The sequence below is a fragment of the Nerophis lumbriciformis genome, linkage group LG36 (assembly GCF_033978685.3).
Source record: "Nerophis lumbriciformis linkage group LG36, RoL_Nlum_v2.1, whole genome shotgun sequence".
Classification (NCBI taxonomy): Eukaryota; Metazoa; Chordata; class Actinopteri; order Syngnathiformes; family Syngnathidae; genus Nerophis; species Nerophis lumbriciformis.
In genome coordinates, this window is record NC_084583.2 from 14,754,894 (window position 1) to 14,777,905 (window position 23,012).

The window sequence follows — 23,012 nt, forward strand, 5'->3', positions numbered from 1 at the left end:
CGTATTTCTCGGACTATAAGTCGCAGTTTTTTGGTGCAACTTATAATCAGGAGCGACTTATGTGTGAAATGATTAACACATTAGCGTAAAATATCAAATAATATTATTGATCTCATTCACGTAAGAGACTAGACGTATAAGATTTCATGGGATTTAGCGATTAGGAGTGACAGATTGTTTGGTAAACGTATAGCATGTTCTATATGTTATAGTTATTTGAATGACTCTTACCATAATATGTTACGTTAACATACCAGTTGGTTATTTATGCCTCATATAACGTACACTTATTCAGCCTGTTGTTCACTATTCTTTATTTATTTTAAATTGCCTTTCAAATGTCTATTCTTGGTGTTGGCTTTAATCAAATAAATTTCCCCAAAAAATGCGATTTTCGGCCGGTGCGACTTATACTCCGGAGCGACTTATACTCCGAAAAATACGGTATATATCATATACTGTATATATATTATGTAAATATTACATATATGTTTTATTTTATATTGCTACTACGGTACATTTTTAGTCTATTTTATACCTGCATTATCGTTTCCATCTTTTGTAACTGAGCTACTGTGTGGAACAATTTCCCTTGTGGATCATTAAAGTTTGTCTAAGTCTAAGTCTATCAATATACTTTAATTTAACTTTGTGTAGTCTGTATGTTATTTAATTACACTAAAAGTCAGTCATTTGTGAGGTAATTAATGGCAATTTTTTGGCATTTTTAGTCTATTTTATACCTGCATTGTCCTTTCTATCCTTACACTTTCCACCCTTCGTAACTGAGCTACTGTGTGGAACAATTTGTCTAAGTCTAAGTCTAAAAATAAATGTACATATACTGTATATATATTATGTAAATATTACATATATGTTATATTTTATATTGCTACTGCAGTACATTTTTAGTCTATTTTATACCTGCATTGTCCTTTCTATCCTTACACTTTCCATTCTTCATAACTGAGCTACTGTGTGGAACAATTTCCCTTGTGCATCATTAAAGTTAGTCTAAGTCTAAGTCTAAGACTATCAATATACTTTAATTTAACTTTGTGTAGTCTTTATGTTATTTAATTACACTAAAAGTCAGTCATTTGTGAGGTAATTAATGGCAATTTTTGGCATTTTTTGTCTATTTTATACCTGCATTGTCCTTTCCATCTTTTGTAACTGAGCTACTGTGTGGAACAATTTGTGTAGTCTGTATGTTATTTAATTACACTAAAAATCAGTCATTTGGGAGGTAATTAATGGCATTTTTTTTGGCATTTTTAGTCTGTTTTATACCTGCATTGTCCTTTCCATTCTTACACTTTCCATCCTTCGTAACTGAGCTACTGTGTGGAACAATTTCCCTTGTGAATCATTAAAGTGTGTCTAAGTCCAAATTTTTTTTTTACATAAACTGTATATATATTATGCAAATATTACACATATGTTATATTTTATATTGCTACGATGGTACATTTTTAGTCTATATTATAGCTGCATTGTCCTTTCCGTCCTTACACTTTCCATCCTTTGTAACTGAGCTACTGTGTGGAACAATTTCCCTTGTGGATCATTAAAGTTTGTCTAAGTCTAAGTCTATCAATATACTTTAATTTAACTTTGTGTAGTCTGTATGTTATTTAATTACACTAAAAGTCAGTCATTTGTGAAGTAATTAATGGCAATTTTTTGGCATTTTTAGTCTATTTTATACGTGCATTGTCCTTTCCATTCTTACACTTTCCATCCTTTGTAACTGAGTGGCAATTTTTGGCATTTTTAGTCTATTTTATACCTGCATTGTCCTTTCCATCCTTACACTTTCCCTCCTTTGTAACTGAGCTACTGTGTGGAACAATTTCCCTTGTGGATCATTAAAGTTTGTCTAAGTCTAAGTCTATCAATATACTTTAATTTAACTTTGTGTAGTGTGTATAACACTAAAAGTCAGTCATTTGTGAGGTAATTAATGGCAATTCTTTGGCATTTTTAGTCTATTTTATACCTGCATTGTCCTTTCCATCCTTACACTTTCCATCCGTTGTAACTGAGCTACTGTGTGGAACAATTTCCCTTGTGGATCATTCAAGTTTGTCTAAGTCTAAGTCTATCAATATACTTTAATTTAACTTTGTGTAGTCTGTATGTTATTTAATTACACTAAAAGTCAGTCATTTGTGAGGTAATTAATGGCAATTTTTTGGCATTTTTAGTCTGTTTTATACCTGCATTGTCCTTTCCATTCTTACACTTTCCATCCTTTGTAACTGAGCTACTGTGTGGAACAATTTCCCTTGTGAATCATTAAAGTGTGTCTAAGTCCAATTTTTTTTTTTACATAAACTGTATATATATTATGCAAATATTACACATTTGTTATATTTTATATTGCTACGATGGTACATTTTTAGTCTATTTTATACCTGCATTGTCCTTTCCATCCTTACACTTTCCCTCCTTTGTAACTGAGCTACTGTGTGGAACAATTTCCTTTGTGGATCATTAAAGTTTGTCTAAGTCTAAGTCTATCAATATACTTTAATTTAACTTTGTGTAGTGTGTATGTTATTTAATTACACTAAAAGTCAGTCATTTGTGAGGTAATTAATGGCAATTTTTTTGGCATTTTTAGTCTATTTTATACGTGCATTGTCCTTTCCATTCTAACACTTTCCATCCTTTGTAACTGAGTGGCAATTTTGGGCATTTTTAGTCTATTTTATACCTGCATTGTCCTTTCTATCCTTACACTTTCCCTCCTTTGTAACTGAGCTACTGTGTGGAACAATTTCCCTTGTGGATCATTAAAGTTTGTCTAAGTCTAAGTCTATCAATATACTTTAATTTAACTTTGTGTAGTCTGTATGTTATTTAATTACACTAAAAGTCAGTCATTTGTGAGGTAATTAATGGCAATTTTTTGGGGCATTTTTTTGTCTATTTTATACCTGCATTGTCCTTTCCATTCTTACACTTTCCATCCTTTGTAACTGAGCTACTGTGTGGAACAATTTCCCTTGTGGATCATTAAAGTTAGTCTAAGTCTATCAATATACTTTAATTTAACTTTGTGTAGTGTGTATGTTATTTAATTACACTAAAAGTCAGTCATTTGTGAGGTAATTAATGGCAATTTTTTGGGGCATTCTTTGTCTATTTTATACCTGCATTGTCCTTTCCATTCTTACACTTTCCATCCTTTGTAACTGAGCTACTGTGTGGAACAATTTCCCTTGTGGATCATTAAAGTTAGTCTAAGTCTAAGTCTATCAATATACTTTAATTTAACTTTGTGTAGTCTGTATGTTATTTAATTACACTAAAAGTCAGTCATTTGTGAGGTAATTAATGGCAATTTTTTTGGCATTTTTAGTCTATTTCATACGTGCATTGTCCTTTTCATTCTTACACTTTCCATCCTTGGTAACTGAGTGGAAATTTTTTGGCATTTTTAGTCTATTTTATACCTGCATAGTCCTTTCCATCCTTACACTTTCCATCCTTTGTAACTGAGCTACTGTGTGGAACAATTTCCCTTGTGGATTATTAAAGTTTGTCTAAGTCTAAGTCTATCAATATACTTTAATTTAACTTTGTGTAGTCTGTATGTTATTTAATTACACTAAAAATCAGTCACTTGTGAGGTAATTAATGGCAATTTTTGGGCATTTTTTGTCTATTTTATACCTGCATTGTCCTTTCCATCTGTTGTAACTGAGCTACTGTGTGGAACAATTTCCCTTGTGGATCATTAAAGTTTGTCTAAGTCTGTTAATATACTTTAATTTAACTTTGTGTAGTCTGTATGTTATTTAATTACACTAAAAGTCAGTCATTTGTGAGGTAATTAATGGCATTTTTTTTTGGCATTTTTAGTCTGTTTTATACCTGCATTGTCCTTTCCATTCTTACACTTTCCATCCTTTGTAAGTGAGCTACTGTGTGGAACAATTTCCCTTGTGGATCATTAAAGTTAGTCTAAGTCTAAGTCTAAGACTATCAATATACTTTAATTTAACTTTGTGTAGTCTGTATGTTATTTAATTACAGTAAAAGTGTTGGAATAATTGTTTGTAAGTTATCACAAAAGAAATGTTGTATTATGAATGCTGTATTTCAAATGTTGTATTATGAATGCTGTATTTCGAGGCCTAACAAAAGGATGAAGGCTCGAGAAACGCCACTGTGAGTTCAGCACGGACAGATGGCAGGATGTGCTCAACTCCTGGAGGAACTCTCTTTGAAGTGTTAAACGAACTCTCTTTGAAGTAATTCACAAACTCTCTTCCAACTATTTGGTCAACGCTATTTACGACACGCTGCCTTCTTGAAGTCACTGTGGACAGGAGACGGGAGGGGTTGTCCATTGTCCTCCAACACCTGCCCCAGCTGGATCCAGGAAGAGCCAAGCCCGAGAAGTCCTCTTCTTGGACTTCAAAGCGACTGAAAACAATGACTGTTTTACATACCTCCCTATTCCTATTGTGACATATGTTGGTGCGTGAACATTGGAACATCTGAATTAAAAGAGGAGACGAGGACCTTCTTGGTCAGAGCGTGCTAAGACACTGTAAGAGGTTACAGGTTGAAGCCGTCTCTCCTCAATTGAGTCCAAATTGAATTCTGTCTCTGTTTGATTCCTTGCCTTTTGTCTTGTGTAACAGATGTCCTGTATTTGAACCTGACATCTAATTGGTCCTTCAAGCCGGATTCCAACACGTCTGACGATTCCAGCATGAGTGAGTGAAACCAGAGGACCATGGCAACCAAATCCTGATTGAGGAACTGCTTTTTCTTCATTTCGGGCTGGAATTGAAAGACTGACGGAAAATCCGAGGACAACAGGAAGGAAGGCAGAGAGCAGTGAGTACGTTTTAAATTGACGAAGAAAGAAACGACTGAGAGAAAGCGTGTGACTGAGGGTTACGACGCATAGACAAACCCTGTAAATTCTAGGCTCTAACAGGTAAAACAAACCCTGTAAATCCTAGGTTCTAACAGGTAAAAAGGCCAAATTAGAGGGACGTCGGAGTCCAACGTCCGTGAATATTAAAATTTTAAATAAAAACTGAATTAAGATAAAAACTGAAGAGGCAAAAAGACTGCAGGTAAACGGAACCGCGAAAACTGGAATCCGTAATATCCATAAACAAACATACTAGGGGGTGTCGGAGCCCACAATAATTTGAAATATCCGTGAACCATTATCCTGGGGACGTCGGAGTCCAACAGACCTAAAATGGTCTATTCAGAATAAAATAACAGAATTTTGTCCGTGAAAAAACAATAATCTGGAGGGCGACGGGATCCTCATGTAATAAACATTGAAATTTCCGTAGATCAATATACTGAAAGGTGTGAATGTGAGAGTGTGTGGGAGTAATCGCCATTAGGCTATCACTCCATATTAAAGTTGTGAGAAGTAAATAGTGGGTTATTGTGGATGCTCTAGGCAAGACACCTCCACTGGGGAACCATCTCCAGTAGAAGCGACGTGTACCACAATAATAAATTAAACCACTATCTTACAACAAAAACAAAAGTAATCCTTATAAGTTTTCGGCTCTGTAGGGGGCGACGGATTACTCCAAATTTACAAAATGGGGAAAGGGACAAGTAAACCAAAGGTTAGTCCAAAAGACGAGTTAAAATGTAAAGACTGGAAAGCGGTAGAAATAACAAACCCAGATTTACTGAAATTTCTCGATGACTGGATATCAAAACATAAATTTACCGGATGCCTCAAAGTAGGTGATATTCTAAAGTTGCGAGAATCAATAATAGAAAAATGCGGAAGTAACAGAAAAAAGCTAGCCAGAATGGGGTGGGACCACACGGGGTGCTGGATGAGAATGGCTCAAAATAGAGAAGACGGAGAAAGACAGAAAAAAAAGGAAGAGCAGGAAGAAAGGAAAATAAAAGGAAGAGAAGAGGCAAAAGAAAGGGCTAAGAGAGAAAAAAAGCTAATGTTTCATAGAACAGAGGATTATGAAACAGGGCCAGTTAGGAAAAAGCAAATAGGAGAATAATCTCAAAGTGCTAACGTGAGAGAAAAGTAAAAAGAAATGAAGAAATGGGGAAAAATCAATAAGAATTAATGCAAAATGAAATAAACTAATGTGAGAGAGAGAGAGATAATGGGGGTATTGAAATAAGAGATGAAGAAAAGGTAGACTGAAGATATACATGTATGTTTGGATATATAAAGAGCGCTTTTATATATACAAATATATATATGTATAATTAAATAATGGAACAAATAAAAACCTAGATTAATAACTATAATAAGAGTTGAGAGGTATAGTATGATAAAATGATAAAGTGGGTTACATGTTTATTAGCTGAGGGAAGAAAAAAAAAAAAGGAGAGAAGCTCAAGTGTTGCTGACCTTTGCCCTAAGAAGTGCACTCACGCCCTCACACACCACCTTGTGTGTGTGTGTGTGTGTGTGTGCGTGGCGCAGTGGGGGAGGTGTGAAAGTCAATTTATTACATGTAAATTTAAAGTAGGTTTAACTTTGAAGTGTAGTACAACATTCTTAAGTTAGATTATGGGAAGAATGTAAATTCAGAGTTTAAAAGTATAGATTAAGTAGCATATAGACAGTTAAGTGAGTTTAAAACATTACTTAAAAAATGCATAAAGTAATATGTATAACAAGCATTGTCCTGAGGTTCCATGCAGATCTAAACAAAGGCAAAATAATGCACCTTGGATGATAAACAGTTTGAAAAATGCATGTAAAAAGAAAAATAGACTTTGTAAGGCGTTTATCAAATCAAGAACAGAGAATGCTGAAAAACGCTGTAAGAACTACAAAAACAAGTTGACCAATATATTGAGACAAGCAATGAAAGGAATACAAAGAAATTATGAGGATGATGTTGAACAAAAAAAGACATCTATGTATGTCCAGACAATAAACCAATCTTACAAAGAAAAATCGGTATAAGTGAGCAGCAATATTGAGCCAAGGTTGAACTCATGGCTCAACAGGAGGGATATGAATGCCCTTATACAGAAGTACTATACTTCCTATAGTTTAATTCTTATAAAAAAAAATTGTATAAAACATCTATGCAATTAACTAAATAGGAGTGAAGGAAAACATTATTGTCTGGTCATAGTAGATGCATTTTCAAAGTAGTTAGAAATATTTCCTAAAGGAAAAGCAGATGTGCTGACAGTAGCAAAAGCATTATGCAAATATTTAGTAAAAATGTACATTAACATTACAAGTACAACAGGACTAACACCATTTGAAAGATAGTGGAAAGACCAACCTGGGTACACTTAGTACATTGTAAAAAGGTCATTTCTGTTGAATTATCCAATAAGGAAAGGGAAGCCAAGTCTAGTGATAGTGTGGACGCACACGATAACTAGAGTTGAGCCAAACCACTGACCTTAGTAGAGGAGTGAATCAGCAGAAATGACACCCCAATGGCTCAGACGGTCCATAAACATATGGGTTAACGATATTGGTACTGGTCGGCCCTGCCCCCCTAATATGGTTCACTTGGGAATCTGAGTAAAATGTAGAACTCAGGAAACAAAATGATACTGCACCCATAGTAAACCCAAACCACTGGCAGAATCAAGAAGTAAAATACACTCATAGGGGAGGTCGTATTAGAAGACGGGCAATGGGAGGATTCGGAGTAACCCCATTAGTGGAAAAAAAAAAAAATGCCAGAAAACCCATGCCAGAAAAACAGTAATGGGAAAAAGTATTTGGGATTGTATTTAAAAAGGTCATATAATGAAAAAAAAAAGTATTTGGAATTGTATTTGTGTTATCAAAGGGACATGTTAACTAGCACACTACAAATTCCACTGTGACAAAGTTGTAAGCATACCATTTGATGGTGTGTCAAAGTTTGTTAATAATTGGTTCCTGTTTTGGTAATTAATTTGTTCCTTATGGCGGAGCAAGTGGGAAAGGCTACAAAAACTGATTGTGTTGTATGTATAAGCCCAGACAATTACTCAAGATGAGTCAAAAAAAAAAAAGAAAAAAGTTGAATTGAAGTAATGAGCAAAACAAAATTGACCCTGTAGCTAAAGAGACAAAACAGAAACCAATATTTGATAAATATGTGAAAAAAGCTAATTATACCTGCATTAACATGCAAGACTCTGTACAACAGTTAGGAAACGTATCATCAGATAACTGCATACACATAGTAAAAGTATCAATATTTGTACAAGAATTGTTAACACGCCTGAACAGTTTGATATCTGAACATTGGAAAATAATTAGACATGATGTAAACTGACAAAGTGTTGTAGATCCAACTTATATTGATGGGTGTCCAAGAGGTGTATCTGACGACTATAAATTGGTAAATCAAGTTGCAGCTGAATTTGAATCATCTGTCTACTGGTGGTGTACGATTAACAAGAATGTTGACAGAATAAACTATGTCCACTACAACGTACAGAGATTGGGAAATTGGACACAGGCCGGACTTGAAGCAGTCGCTGATCAACTCGCCGCCACCTCCCTTATGGCCTTTCAAAACCGTATGGCGCTGGACATGTTAGCGGAAAGAGGGGGTGTGTGCGCAATATTTGGTGAACAGTGTTGCACGTTCATACCAAACAACACCGATGCAGAAGGTAGCCTGACCAAAGCACTGGAAGGCCTTCGCACCCTCAACGGTAAAATGAAAGAGCACTCAGGCATAGATACATCTATGTGGGATGGGTGGATGGACGGTTTCGGCAAATACAAGTCTTTGGTATCTAGTATCTATGGCCGTGTTCAGCAATACTGACGTTGTGTGGATGTTGTTGTATTCCCTGTCTGTTCTCTGTTTAACCGTCTGATTACCACAGCGATTATCCCAGCAGATGATAAAGCTGTTCAGATGTACTTCCTGGCGGACGATAAGGAAGATGAATCTGATGATGGGGATACCTACCTGGATGGTGTTCCTGATCTGTTTCCAGACCCGAGTAACGATGAAAAAAAATTGATGTTGAACTCTGAGTGTAAACATAACTTTGTCGTAAGGAAATTAACCATTAACTGAAAATTGCAAGAAGACGTTATTAGGGATAAGGAGATTATGGGAGGTTTTTGCGATAAACAGGGGGGAAATGTTGGAATAATTGTTTGTAAGTTATCACAAAAGAAATGTTGTATTATGAATGCTGTATTTCAAATGTTGTATTATGAATGCTGTATTTCGAGGCCTAACAAAAGGATGAAGGCTCGAGAAACGCCACTGTGAGTTCAGCACGGACAGATGGCAGGATGTGCTCAACTCCTGGAGGAACTCTCTTTGAAGTGTTAAACGAACTCTCTTTGAAGTAATTCACAAACTCTCTTCCAACTATTTGGTCAACGCTATTTACGACACGCTGCCTTCTTGAAGTCACTGTGGACAGGAGACGGGAGGGGTTGTCCATTGTCCTCCAACACCTGCCCCAGCTGGATCCAGGAAGAGCCAAGCCCGAGAAGTCCTCTTCTTGGACTTCAAAGCGACTGAAAACAATGACTGTTTTACATACCTCCCTATTCCTATTGTGACATATGTTGGTGCGTGAACATTGGAACATCTGAATTAAAAGAGGAGACGAGGACCTTCTTGGTCAGAGCGTGCTAAGACACTGTAAGAGGTTACAGGTTGAAGCCGTCTCTCCTCAATTGAGTCCAAATTGAATTCTGTCTCTGTTTGATTCCTTGCCTTTTGTCTTGTGTAACAGATGTCCTGTATTTGAACCTGACAAAAAGTCAGTCATTTGTGAGGTTATTAATGGCAATTTGTGGCATTTTTTGTCTATTTTATACCTGCATTGTCCTTTCCATCTTTTGTAACTGAGCTACTGTGTGGAACAATTTCCCTTGTGAATCATTAAAGTTTGTCTAAGTCTGTTAATATACTTTAATTTAACTTTGTGTAGTCTGTATGTTATTTAATTACACTAAAAGTCAGTCATTTGTGAGGTAATTAATGGCAATTTTTTGGGCATTTTTAGTCTGTTTTATACCTGCATTGTCCTTTCCATTCTTACACTTTCCATCCTTTGTAAGTGAGCTACTGTGTGGAACAATTTCCCTTGTGAATCATTAAAGTGTGTCTAAGTCCAATTTTTTTTTTTACATAAACTCTATATATATTATGCAAATATTACACATATGTTATATTTTATATTGCTACGATGGTACATTTCTAGTCTATATTATAGCTGCATTGTCCTTTCCATCCTTACACTTTCCATCCTTTGTAACTGAGCTACTGTGTGGAACAATTTCCCTTGTGAATCATTAAAGTTTGTCCAAGTCTTAGTCTATCAATATACTTTAATTTAACTTTGTGTAGTCTGTATGTTATTTAATTACACTAAAAGTCAGTCATTTGTGAGGTAATTAATGGTAATTTTTTGGGGCATTTTTTGTCTATTTTATACCTGCATTATCCTTTCCATCCTTACACTTTCCATCCTTGGTAACTGAGTGGAATTTTTTGGGGCATTTTTAGTCTATTTTATACCTGCATAGTCCTTTCCATCCTTACACTTTCCATCCTTTGTAACTGAGCTACTGTGTGGAACAATTTCCCTTGTGGATCATTAAAGTTTGTCTAAGTCTATCAATATACTTTAATTTAACTTGGTGTAGTCTGTATGTTATTTAATTACACTAAAAGTCAGTCATTTGTGAGGTAATTAATGGCAATTTTTTTGGCATTTTTAGTCTATTTTATACGTGCATTGTCCTTTCCATTCTTACACTTTCCATCCTTTGTAACTGAGTGGCAATTTTTTTCGCATTTTTAGTCTATTTTATACCTGCATTGTCCTTTCCATCCTTACACTTTTCCTCCTCTGTAACTGAGCTACTGTGTGGAACAATTTCCCTTGTGGATCATTAAAGTTTGTTTAAGTCTAAAAACAAATGTATTCCATTTTGGAAAAGGCTGTAACATCCCAAAATGTAGAGAAAGTGTAGTAGTGCTGTGAATACTTTCCGGATGCACTGTATTTAGGGGTAATATGGCCAAACTCACCGTTGGTGGAGAGGAGAAAGTGCGCCGCATTCTGCTGAGGCAGCCATCGGATCTTATTGATCTTCTCCTCGATCTCCAGACTCTTAAGGTAGTCAAACTCGGGCTCATGACTCTGGAAAGTGCTGTAGACGTTGTACTCGCCCTGGGAGAACAGCTCGGTTTTGCTCTGTGGACAGCAGGGGGGGAAAAAAACTGTGATGACGGCGTCATCTGAAAGAAGCACGGCGGTGCCTACTCTGCACAACTGCAGTGATGGATACACGAGCATCTATCAAACTAGACTGGAGCTGCAGGGAGACCAGGTTTTCTCTGGCCAGACTAGAATCACGGTGTGTATGGTATGTGACCTCTACCTCAGGTTCCCTCTGAAAGATGACCACTCGGCCCCCCTTGTCCCCAGTGGCCAGGAGCTCTCCCGTGTGGTTGAACTCAACAGTGGAGATGATGTCAGCTGCAGAGAGAAAAAGACAAAGATAGAGGAGGTCAGTGAGCATCTACACCAGCGTCTTCATTTTGGCCCGCGAGACGTCGTGAGTTCAATAAGTCAGTGTTTTTCAACCACTGTGCCGCGGCACACTAGTGTACCGTGAGATATTGTTTGGTGTGCCGTGGGAAATTATGTAATTTCACCTAATCGGATTAAAAAATATTCTTTGCAAACCAGTAATTATTGTCTGTGCTGTCTAGAGCATACTTGCCAACCTTGAGACCTCCAATTTCGGGAGGTGGGGGCTGGGGGGTGGGTGCGGGGGGCGTGGTTAAGAGGGGAGGAGTATATTTACAGCTAGAATTCACCAAGTCAAGTATTTCTATTTCATATATATATATATATATATATATATATATATATATATATATCCCCGCGACTCCGAAGGGAATAAGCGGTAGAAAATGGATGGATGGATGGATATATATATATATATATATATATATATATACACATATATATAAAAGAAATACTTGAATTTCAGTGTTCATTTATTTACACACATAACACTCATCTACTCATTGTTGAGTTAAGGGTTGAATTGTCCATCCTTGTTCTATTCTCTGTCACTATCTTTCTAACCATGCTGAACACCCTCTCTGATTATGCATTGCTGTGTGGCACGCACAAAAGTGCTTTCATCAAATGCACTAGATGGCAGTATTGTCCTGTTTAAGAGTGTCACAACATTGCTGTTTATGGCAGACGGACTGCTTTACTGTAGACGTTCTTTATATTGTGGGAAAGCGGACTCAGGTCCGCCTGAATTTCGGGAGATTTTCGGGAGAAAATTTGTCCCGGGAGGTTTTCGGGAGAGGCGCTGAATTTCGGGAGTCTCCCGGAAAATCTGGGAGGGTTGGCAAGTATGGTCTAGAGATCGGCGGAGTAACCGTGTAATACTCGTCCATGTCAGCAGGTGGCAGCAGGTAGCTAATTGCTTTGTCCACGTCAGGAACACGATTTGTCATTAGAGATGTCCGTTAACATCGGACTGCCGATATTATCGGCCGATAAATGATTTAAAATGTAATATCGTAAATTATCGGTATCAGATTCAAAACGTAAAATGTATGACTTTTTAAAACGCCGCTGTACGGAGTGGTACACGGACGTAGGGAGAAGTACAGAGCAGTTGCGTCTCCCAGTCATACTTGCCAACCCCCCCCGATTTTCCCGGGAGATTCCCGAATTTCAGTGCCCCTCCCGAAAATCTCCCAGGGCAACCATTCTCCCGAATTTCTCCTGATTTCCACCCAGACAACAACATTTGGATCGTGCCTTAAACGCACTGTCTTTGCGTGCCGGCCCAAATCACATAATATCTACACAAGTGAATGCAAGGCATACTTGGTCAACAGCCATACAGGTCACACTGAGGGTGGCCGTATAAATTAACACTGTTACAAATATACGCCACACTGTGAACCCACACCAAACAAGAATGACAAACACATTTCGGGAGAAAATCCGCACCGTAACACAAAATAAACACAACAGAACAAATACCCAGAATCCCTTGCAGCACTAACTCTTCCGGGACGCTACAATATACACCCCTCGCTACCCCTTACCTCCTCCCCCTACCTCAACCTCCTCATGCTCTCTCAGGGAGAGTATGTCCCAAATTCCAAGCTGCTGTTTTGAGGCATGTTCAAAAAATTAATTCACTTTGTGACTTCAATAATAAATATGGCAGTGCCATGTTGGCATTTTTTTCCATAACTTGAGTTGATTTATTTTGGAAAACCTTGTTACATTGTTTAATGCATCCAACGGGGCGTCACAACAAAATTAGGTATAATAATGTGTTAATTCCACGACTGTATATATCGGTATGGGTTGATATCAGAATCGGTAATTAAGAGTTGGACAATATCGGATATTGGCAAAAAAGCCATTAATGGACATCTCTATTTGTCATGATCACAATATGCAGACGACAGCGGGCCAGGAGGTGAAAAAGGTATCTAATGCTTAAACCAAAAATAAACAAAAAGGCATTGAAGCTTAGGGATGGCTATGCAAAACAAAACTAAAACTGAACTGGCTGCAAAGTAAACAAAAAACAGAATGCTGGACGACAGCAAAGACTTACGGCGCGTGGAGCAGACGGCGTCCACAAAGTACATCCGTACATGACATGACAATCAACAACAAAATAGGAGTGCCAGACAAGAAGTAAAACACTACACACAGGAAAACACCAAAAAAACTCCAAATAAGTCAGGCTGTAACGTGACAGGTGGTGACAGTACTTTGAGACAAGAGTTATAGTGATGCATGCTTGGTTATGGCTTGAATTTTAATCCAACAATTGCGAGAACGACTTTTTACTGTCAATATCTGGTGCTGAGTTTAATTTTTTTTAATGTTTTCTGCTGGTGGTGTGCCTCGGGATTTTTTCAATGAAAAATATGTGCCCCGACTCAGAAAAGGTTGAAAAAGACTGCAATAAAGCATCGCTATCAAATTAATCTGATATACCAGGCGGTCATTGAATGCTAGGAATTGCTGCCAACTTGTGAATAATGTGAGTAAATCAGGTTAATGACCCTTGAATGTACTTATATGACACAATCTAGACCAGGGGTCGGCAACCTTTACCAGTCAAAGAGCCATTTTGACCAGTTTCACAAATTATAGAAAACAATGGGAGCCTCAAAAACTTTTTGAAATTTTAAATGAAATAACACTGCATACAAAGTTTTTTTTTTGCTTTGTGCTATGTATAAACCAGGGGTCTCAGACACGCTGCCCACGCCTTTATGTGGAATTTGAAAGCTGGTGAGGCACACGGGTTTTAAATGAACGGCTCAGCGTCATGCGTGCCGTGATGGTACAGCATATAGCACCCACTACAGCCAGCATGCCTGATCAGCCACACGTTGTATGGGGCTTCCGCTTGCTCACGTAGGTGACAGCAAGGCATACTTGGTCAACAACCACACAGGTCACACTGACAGTGGCGGTATAAAAAAAACTTTAACACTCTTACTAATAATGCGCCACACTGTGAACCCACACCAAGCAAGAATGACAAACAAATTTCGGGAGAACATCTGCACCGTAACACAACATAAACACAACAGGACAAATACCCAGAATCCCATGCAGCCCTAACTCTTCCAGGATACATTATACACCCCCCGCTACCAAACCCCGCCCACCTCAACTGATGCACAGAGAGGGGGGCGGGGGGCGGGGTTTGGTGGTAGCAGGGGTGTATAATGTAGCCCGGAAGAGTCAGGGCTGCATGGGATTCTGGGTGTTTGTTCTGTTGTGTTTATGTTGTGTTAAGGTGCAGATGTTCTCCCGAAATGTGTTTGTCATTCTTGTTTGGTTTTGGTTCAAAGTGTGGCGCATTATTAGTAAGAGTGTTAAAGTTGTTTTATATGACCACCGTCAGTGTAACCTGTGTGGCTGTTGACCAAGTATGCCTTGCTGTCACGTACGTGTGCAAGCAGAAGATGCATATTGTATAACAAGTGTTGGGCTGGCACGCTGTTAATACAGATTGTAGAGGGCGCCAAATGTTGTACCATCATGACACGCCCTTATTATAGCCGTAAGGGTGAAAATCGCTGAATATTAATCCCGGGAGTTTTCTGCGAGAGGCACTGAAATCCGGAAGTCTCACGGGAAAATTGGGGGGTTCAGCAAGTAAGCTGCTGAGCCGCATCAGAGTGATCAAGGAGCCGCGGGTTGCCGACCCCTGATCTAGACAATGTTCCCTGGTCATGGTGGGGAAAATAAAATGCAAAGGTCAACACACAAGGTCACACATAACACAACCTGCTTATGAACTTTGTGGATGTTATGAAAAACATCCAAACACCATTAAAAAAATCTGAGGTCCCCTCCAAGGTTTCTCATTGTCATCCCATTGGGTTGAGTTTTTTTCCTTGCCCTGATGTGGGATCCGATCCGTGGATGTGGTTGTGGCATGTGCAGCCCTTTGAGACACTCGTGATTTAGGGCTATATAAGTAAACATTGATTGATTGATTGAGTTACACTCCAGCCCATAATAGTGTCACTTCAGTTCTAGTGGAAGTGTTTTAGTTTGAACAACAATCAAAAAAGTGTTTATTTGCATATGTTTGTTAATGTCTCCTGCCACTAGCTATGTTCCAACTTGGCCTACACCACAGAATATGTAACACACATTTCAATGAGAGCCCCTCAGGCTTGATGATAGCTCTCCGTTTGCTCGTACAAGAGCATGTTTTTATCAAATTAATTTCCTTCTGGCGCAGAGCTGCTGTGGAGGCTTCGCGAATTAATGGAGGAAATTAGCAAGGATTATCGGAGTATTAACTGAAGTATTCTTTGCCGAAAGGTCGGCCATTTCATGTTGTCCTCAAATGACACTGCTGGGCAAAGATCAAGTAGCATGTGAAGGATAGGAAAGGATGTCAGTTTTCCTCCAAGATCATGTGCATCCACAGATGTCCCTTGCCAGGTTGATACACACACACACACACACACACACACACACACACACACACACACACACACATATATATATTCACACATACTTCCATACCCATATTGTACATATATACATATATATATACACATGTATACACATATATACATACATTTAAATAAATATACGTACATACCAGTGACGTGCGGTGAGGTTGATGGCTGGTGAGGCACTGACTTCATCACAGTCAGATTTACAAACATATGAACCCTAAAGAGTATCTTATCCACCATTTGATTGGCAGCAGTTAACGGGTTATGTTTAAAAGCTCATACCAACATTCTTCCCTGCTTGGCACTCAGCATCAAAGGTTGGAATTGGGGGTTAAATCACCAAAAATGATTCCCGGGCGCGGCGTCGCTGCTGCCCACTGCTCCCCTCACCTCCCAGGGGGTGAACAAGGGGATGGGTCAAATGCAGACAACACATTTCATTACACCTAGTGTGTGTGTGACAATCATTGGTACTTTAACTTAACTTTAACTTTACACATACAAACTGTAGCACACAAAAAAGCACATTTAATTAAAAAAAAACGTTATTATGGTCTTACCTTTACTTATAAATGAAGTCCATGCACCGCAACTAAAGCCCTCACTTAAACTTTCCACGTGCAAGATTGAATATATTTAAAAAAAGTGTAACCGAGGGTTTATAAATGTCGCCTATACTGTATGAAACTACAAAATAACAAACACGGAGGCTCCAGTTTACACGAGAACCACTTTATTTACCTTCTTTCAAAAACCTCCGCTCCACTCCGTGTCATCACTTCCGCTCTTAGCGCCTTCAAAATAAGAGCTCAAGGCATATACTGTATAACAGCGCATAACAGGAACTTAACATCACAAAGAGGAAAGCCCATGAAAATAGGTTACAAAAGTTATTTAATAAGAAGCCAAAAAGTGCAAAAACATTAATGTTCGTGTTGGAGGAGTTGTGAATTAGATACACCTGCAGTCTGCAGATGTACCTAATGTTGTGGCCCTGCAGTCATTCACAACTCCTCCAACACGAACATTATTGTTTTTGCACTTTTTGGCTTCTTATGAAATAACTTTTTAAAATAGATTCAATCTTGCACGTGGAAAGTTTAAGTGTGGGCTTTAGTTGATATAACAATTCTACGGCGGGGGTGCAGGAGGCGGGATTACTGGAGCCTCAGCCAGTGCGTCTTTTGCAGCCGTTTTATGATCGCTCAGCAAAAGAAATACGTTACACACATACAGTTGTTGACAAAATACACTGTACATTATATACCTCAGCTAACTAAACTATGGAAATGTATAATATAGTTCATATAGCAATACAGTCTCACTGCATAGCAGGCCAGCAGTTAGCAGAGTCATTGCGCAATCCATGTTGAGGCACTGAGTGACGTGCCTCAACTGGCTGCTGTTCACCGCACCGTCTCTTCTCAGTATTTGAACGACAAATGTGAAAATTCAGCAATTTTGAATAAAAATAATCTAAAACTGGTGAAGTTAAATGGAAAATAACTTTATAGTATAATCACTGGATACATATAACAATTTAATAAAACATTTTTCTTTTTACATTTTTTTTCTTTCCATGGCAGGTGAGGCCCCGCCTCACCTGCCTCTAGTGACTGCACGTCACTGGTACATACGTACATATATGTTAACAATAACATACTTAGTCACCAATAACACAAAGATCTGTTTTTTTTCGGGGCGGCGTGGCGAAGTTGGTAGGGTAGGGTTGCTGGTTACTGGGGTTCAATCCCCATCTTCTACCATCCTAGTCAAGTCCGTTGTGTCCTTGGGCAAGACACTTCACCCTTGCTCCTGATGGGTGCTGGTTAGCGCCTTGCATGGCAGCTCCCGCCATCAGTGCGTGAATGTGTGTGTGAATGGGTGAATGTGGAAATAGTGTCAAAGCGCTTTGAGTACCTTAATGGTAGAAAAGCGCTATACAAGTATAACCCATTTATCATTTATTTACCATTTTTAGCATTTCTTAAAATAAAAAAATATCAATATGGCCCCCACATATTTTGACTTGTCAGTATGCGGCCCTTGGCGGCAAAGGTTTGGAGACCCCTGAACTAAAGTATCAAAAGTACCGATATGTTGATTTGAGAATCGATATTACAGCATAAAGATCTGGTATCAACTAGAGATGTCCGATAATATCGGACTGCCGATAAATGCTTTAAATTGTAACATCGGAAATTATCGGTTTCAAAAAGTAAAATGTATGACTTTTTAAAACGCCGCTGTGTACACGGATGTAGGGAGAAGTACAGAGCGCCAATAAACCTTAAAGGCACCGCCTTGGCGTGCCGGCCCAGTCACATAATATCTACGGCTTTTCACACACACAAGTGAATGCAAGGCATACTTGGTCAACAGCCATACAGGTCACACTGAGGGTGGCCGTATAAACAACTTTAACACTGTTACAAATATGCGCCACACTGTGAACCCACACCAAACAAGAATGACAAACACATTTCGGGAGACCATCCGCACCGTAACATAACATAAACTAGGGATGTCCCGATCCAGGTTTTTGCACTTCCGATACCGATACTGACCGATACTGGCCTATCTGAGCATGTATTAAAGTTTAAAGTTATTTAGCCTACTAGTTGTCAGAATCACGTTGAAAAGGGTTTTAGTACTCTTGATAACAACTAGCCAGCTGAATTAGGGGAGTTTGAATAATACACAATGGTTGGTAACAAGAAATTGACCTGTTTATTCAAGGATAAACACAAAATAGACAAAATGATACATGACAAACAAAAATGGCATCATTGAACTAGGGCTGGGCGATATGGCCTTTTTTTTTAATATTGCGATATTTTAAGGCCATATTGCGATACACGATATATATCTCGATATTTTGCCTTAGCCTTGAATGAACACTTGATGCATATAATCACAGCAGTATGATGATTCTATGTGTCTACATTAAAACATTCTTCTTCATACTGCATTAATATATGCTACTTTTAAACTTTCATGCAAAGAAGGAAATCACAACTAAAAAAAATCACTATTTTTTTCATACGGTGTTGATCTGGAAATGTTTGTCTTGGCATTTTGATGGTGTGGACGTGTGGCACCGAATGGAGATAAGCGTCTCGACAGACGTCACAATATTTGAACAATGATGACGAAAACTGTTTTCTCTGTCGTGTCCGTGTGTCGAAAATTGTTTTGCGCTTATTTTTTAATTTGATTTTGTGCGTGGCATAGATTTGCCGTGCGCAGAGGACGCGTGAGCAGTGCGCAATTGCACAGGCGCGCACCTTAGAGGGAACATTGGTCACACGGCTGCGCTAGCATCACAGCTAACGTTAGCCATAGCCATGCTGCAACCTCTCTGCTCCGCAAGGGCGTATACGTATGTGACGTATGACGTGACAGTATGTGAAGGTGCGCTTGCTGTCTGTGAGAAGGAGACACAGGAAAGAGTGAGAAGAGCCTGTCGTGTAATGCCAGCAGCTAAAAGCAACTGCGTGAGAATCCACAGACCTGTGGATGTGTTGAAGGTGTGATGGAAAATGCGGAACGGAAATTAGGGCGCAGCAGAAAAGTGGAATGTATTATTTAAATCGGTGCGTTGGAATACACGGACCGGAGTTTTTTTTTAAAAACTGGATCTGGATCGGCATTTTCCCATGCCTTGCCGATACGCTTTTTTTTTTGCAAATATCGGCGGCCGATCCGATCCAAATATCGGATCGGGACATCCCTAACATAAACACAACAGGACAAATACCCAGAACCCCTTGCAGCACTAACTCTTCTGGGACGCTACAATATACACCCCCTATTATCCCCCCAACCTCGCCCACCTCAACCTCCTCATGCTCTCTCAGGAAGAGCATGTCCCAAATTCCAAGCTGCTGTTTTGAGGCATGTTAAAAAAAATAATGCACTTTGTGACTTCAATAATAAATATGGCAGTGCCATGTTGGCATTTTTTTCCATAACTTGAGTTGATTTATTTTGGAAAACCTTGTTACATTGTTTAATGCAGGGGTGCTCATTACGTCGATCGCGAGCTACCGGTCGATCTCGGAGGGTGTGTCAGTCGATCACCAGCCAGGCATTAAAAAAATAGACCTAAAAATGAGCGATCATAAATCTTCACTATGACGTCACTTTCGTCACTTGATTGACATTCACGGCACCCGAGGGTCTTCTGAGATGACGCTGGCTGCTGCCAGCTCATTAAAATTACCAACTGGAAGGCGAGAAACACTTTATTTCAACAGACTCTGGCGCCGTACCTGTCGTCAAAACTCCAAAGACCGACTGCACAGTTGCGCTAACAAAACGAGTCTCAGAAAGCTGGCGTGCACAAGCTAGCAAGCTACGGAGTTTGCCGACAATGTATTTCTTGTAAAGTGTATACAAAGGAGTACGGAAGCTGGACAAATAAGATGCCAAAAACCAACCACTTTCATGTGGTATTGGACAGAAAGGAGGACTTTTTTCTCCTCCATTTGAAAATGCGGACGTTTTTAGCACCACTGTCTGATTCCTATCAATGCAAGTCATCAGAATCAGGTAATACACCAACTTATATTCTTGTCTTCATGAAAGAAAGGAATCTATATGTGTTAAACATGCTTGTATTATCTTTAAACACCTTAACTTGTTAACAATATTAACTATATGTGTTAAACATGCTTGTATTATCTTTAAACACCTTTAACTGATTAACAATATTAACTATATGTGTTAAACATGCTTGTATTATCATTAAACACCTTTAACTTGTTAACAATATTAACTATATGTGTTAAACATGCTTGTATTATCTTTAAACACCTTTAACTTATTAATAATATTAACTATATGTATTAAACATGCTTGTATTATCATTAAACACCTTTAACTTATTAACAATATTAATTATATGTATTAAACATGCTTGCATTATCTTTAAACACCTTTAACTTGTTAACAATATTAACTATATGTATTAAACATACTTGTATTATCATTAAACACCTTTAATTTATTAACAATATTAACTATATGTATTAAACATTCTTGTATTATCATTAAACACCTTTAATTTATTAACAATATTAACTGTGTTAAACATGATTGCATTATCATTAAACACCTTTAATTTATTAACAATATTAACTATATGTGTTAAACATGCTTGCATTATCATTAAACACCTTTAACTTATTAACAAAAACATATATTTCATAAATAAGTAAATATAAATTATATATATGAATGAGGTAGATCCCCACGACATGATCAATTGAAAAGTAGCTCGCCTGCAGAAAAAGTGTGAGCACCCCTGGTTTAATGCATCGAGCGGGGCATCACAACAAAATTAGGCATAATAATGTGTTAATTCCACAACTGTATATATCGGTTGATATCGGAATCGGTAATTAAGAGTTGGACAATATCGGAATATCTGCAAAAAAGCCATTATCGGACATCTCTAGTATCAACGGTATTGATATTTCAGTATCAATCCGCACATCACTAATTAAAAGTAAGAACCTGCTCATTTAAATGTATCAACTGCCTCCTTTGCAAATGGACTGAGAATGAATTTTTAAGAGGTCATCAATGAGGCTTTAGAAACGACGACACTCATTTTCCAGACCACCTCCTGCTGTGCTTTCAACAAAAAGGAGTCCACCGAGTCCAGTTAGAAAAGACAGCAGTCCTCCATCAGCTGTGGTCGTAATAAAAGTGGAGCGCGGAGGGATCATTTACTGAGACTGTGGAGATTCAAAAACTGCAACTCTTGCCAATTTTGCAGTGGCCTTGACTGAGATTGAATTTACGACGAGGGCCGAGCAGGGAGCGCTCCCCCCCCGTCTCGACACACACTCGTCCTCACTCATAACACACACCGCCATCAGACATTGTCGTCTTGGCTGGAGTCCACTCTTTTCTCATCTTTGTGGCGCTCTCCTCACATTCCATCCCCCCACCGGCACTCTGCAGCCCGGCTTGTGGCGGCCATGCTGGCAGTGGTGAAATGGGAAGGATGGAGAGGGAAGCGGAGGCGGTGGAGGAAAAGGGGGCGGTTGCCGTGGCAACAGGCTGGAGTAGCAGCGGTACTCGACACGGTTTGCCGTATATGGGCGCTCGGAGGAAGTGGGATTAATCAAACCAGGAAGAAGAAGAGTGGTAGAGATTGAAATGTAGTGATTCATTGCTTCCAGGGGTCGCTGGATTATCATGATTAGCACGGCTGAACTGGGACAACAACGTCCTGGCGCAGTCGCAGACAAAAAGCCAAGCTCAGCAAAAAGCGGCACAAGACATAAAATATGCAGCGCACGTTCTCCTCATCTCTCTCGGTTTGAAAAAAACAAAAAACTGTGGCGCTTTCCAGTTTCCACGTCACGGTGCACGTATTGCCCGGCGAAAAGTTCAACTGGACACGTGTGTTGTCACGAGAAGTGTGTGTGAGACTGTCAATCGGCAGTGTGCACGTTGCAGCGAGCGAGCTGCCTCCCACGGTTGTTAGCATCAGCAGCTTCCACTGACTCACTGCTGTGTCCGCACATGCAACACCAACAGCAATCAACCAAATGGCCTGCGAAAGATATAACACTGGCTGTCTCATCCAAAGTAATGTCAAGTATCAAACAACAGAAGAATAAGTGATTATTAAATTTTAACACAAGTGTAGATAGAACATGTTAAAAGAGAAAGTAAGCAGATATTAACAGTAAGTGAACAAGTAGATTAATAATTCATTTTCTGCCACTTGTCCTTAATAATGTGTACAAAATAATAGGTGTATAAATGACACAATATGTTACTGCATACGTCAGCAGACTAATTAGGAGCCTTTGTTTGTTTACTTACTACTAAAAGACAAGTTGTCTAGTATGTTCACTATTTTATTTAAGGACAAAATTGCAATAATAAACATATGTTTCATGTACACTAAGATTTTTTGTTAAAATAAAGACAATAATGCCATTTTTTATGGTCCCCTTTATTTAGAAAAGTACCGAAAAAAGTATCGAAATACATTTTGGTATCGGT

At 38.6% G+C, this 23,012-nt stretch overlaps 1 protein-coding gene across 3 annotated transcripts in view; it reads right to left on the reverse strand.

The window, feature by feature from the left end:
- The window catches only part of LOC133576952 (serine/threonine-protein phosphatase 2A 55 kDa regulatory subunit B gamma isoform), an 87,628-nt gene that overhangs the window by 32,311 nt on the left and 32,305 nt on the right, over positions 1 to 23,012 (reverse strand). For all 3 annotated transcript variants that reach the window (XM_061930392.2, XM_061930388.2, XM_061930390.2), the window contains 2 exons: positions 11,369 to 11,466; positions 11,016 to 11,181 (listed from right to left, as the gene is read on the reverse strand). In XM_061930392.2, coding sequence (XP_061786376.2) covers positions 11,016 to 11,181; positions 11,369 to 11,466 — 264 coding nt within the window. The remainder of the gene's footprint in view (positions 1 to 11,015; positions 11,182 to 11,368; positions 11,467 to 23,012) is intronic.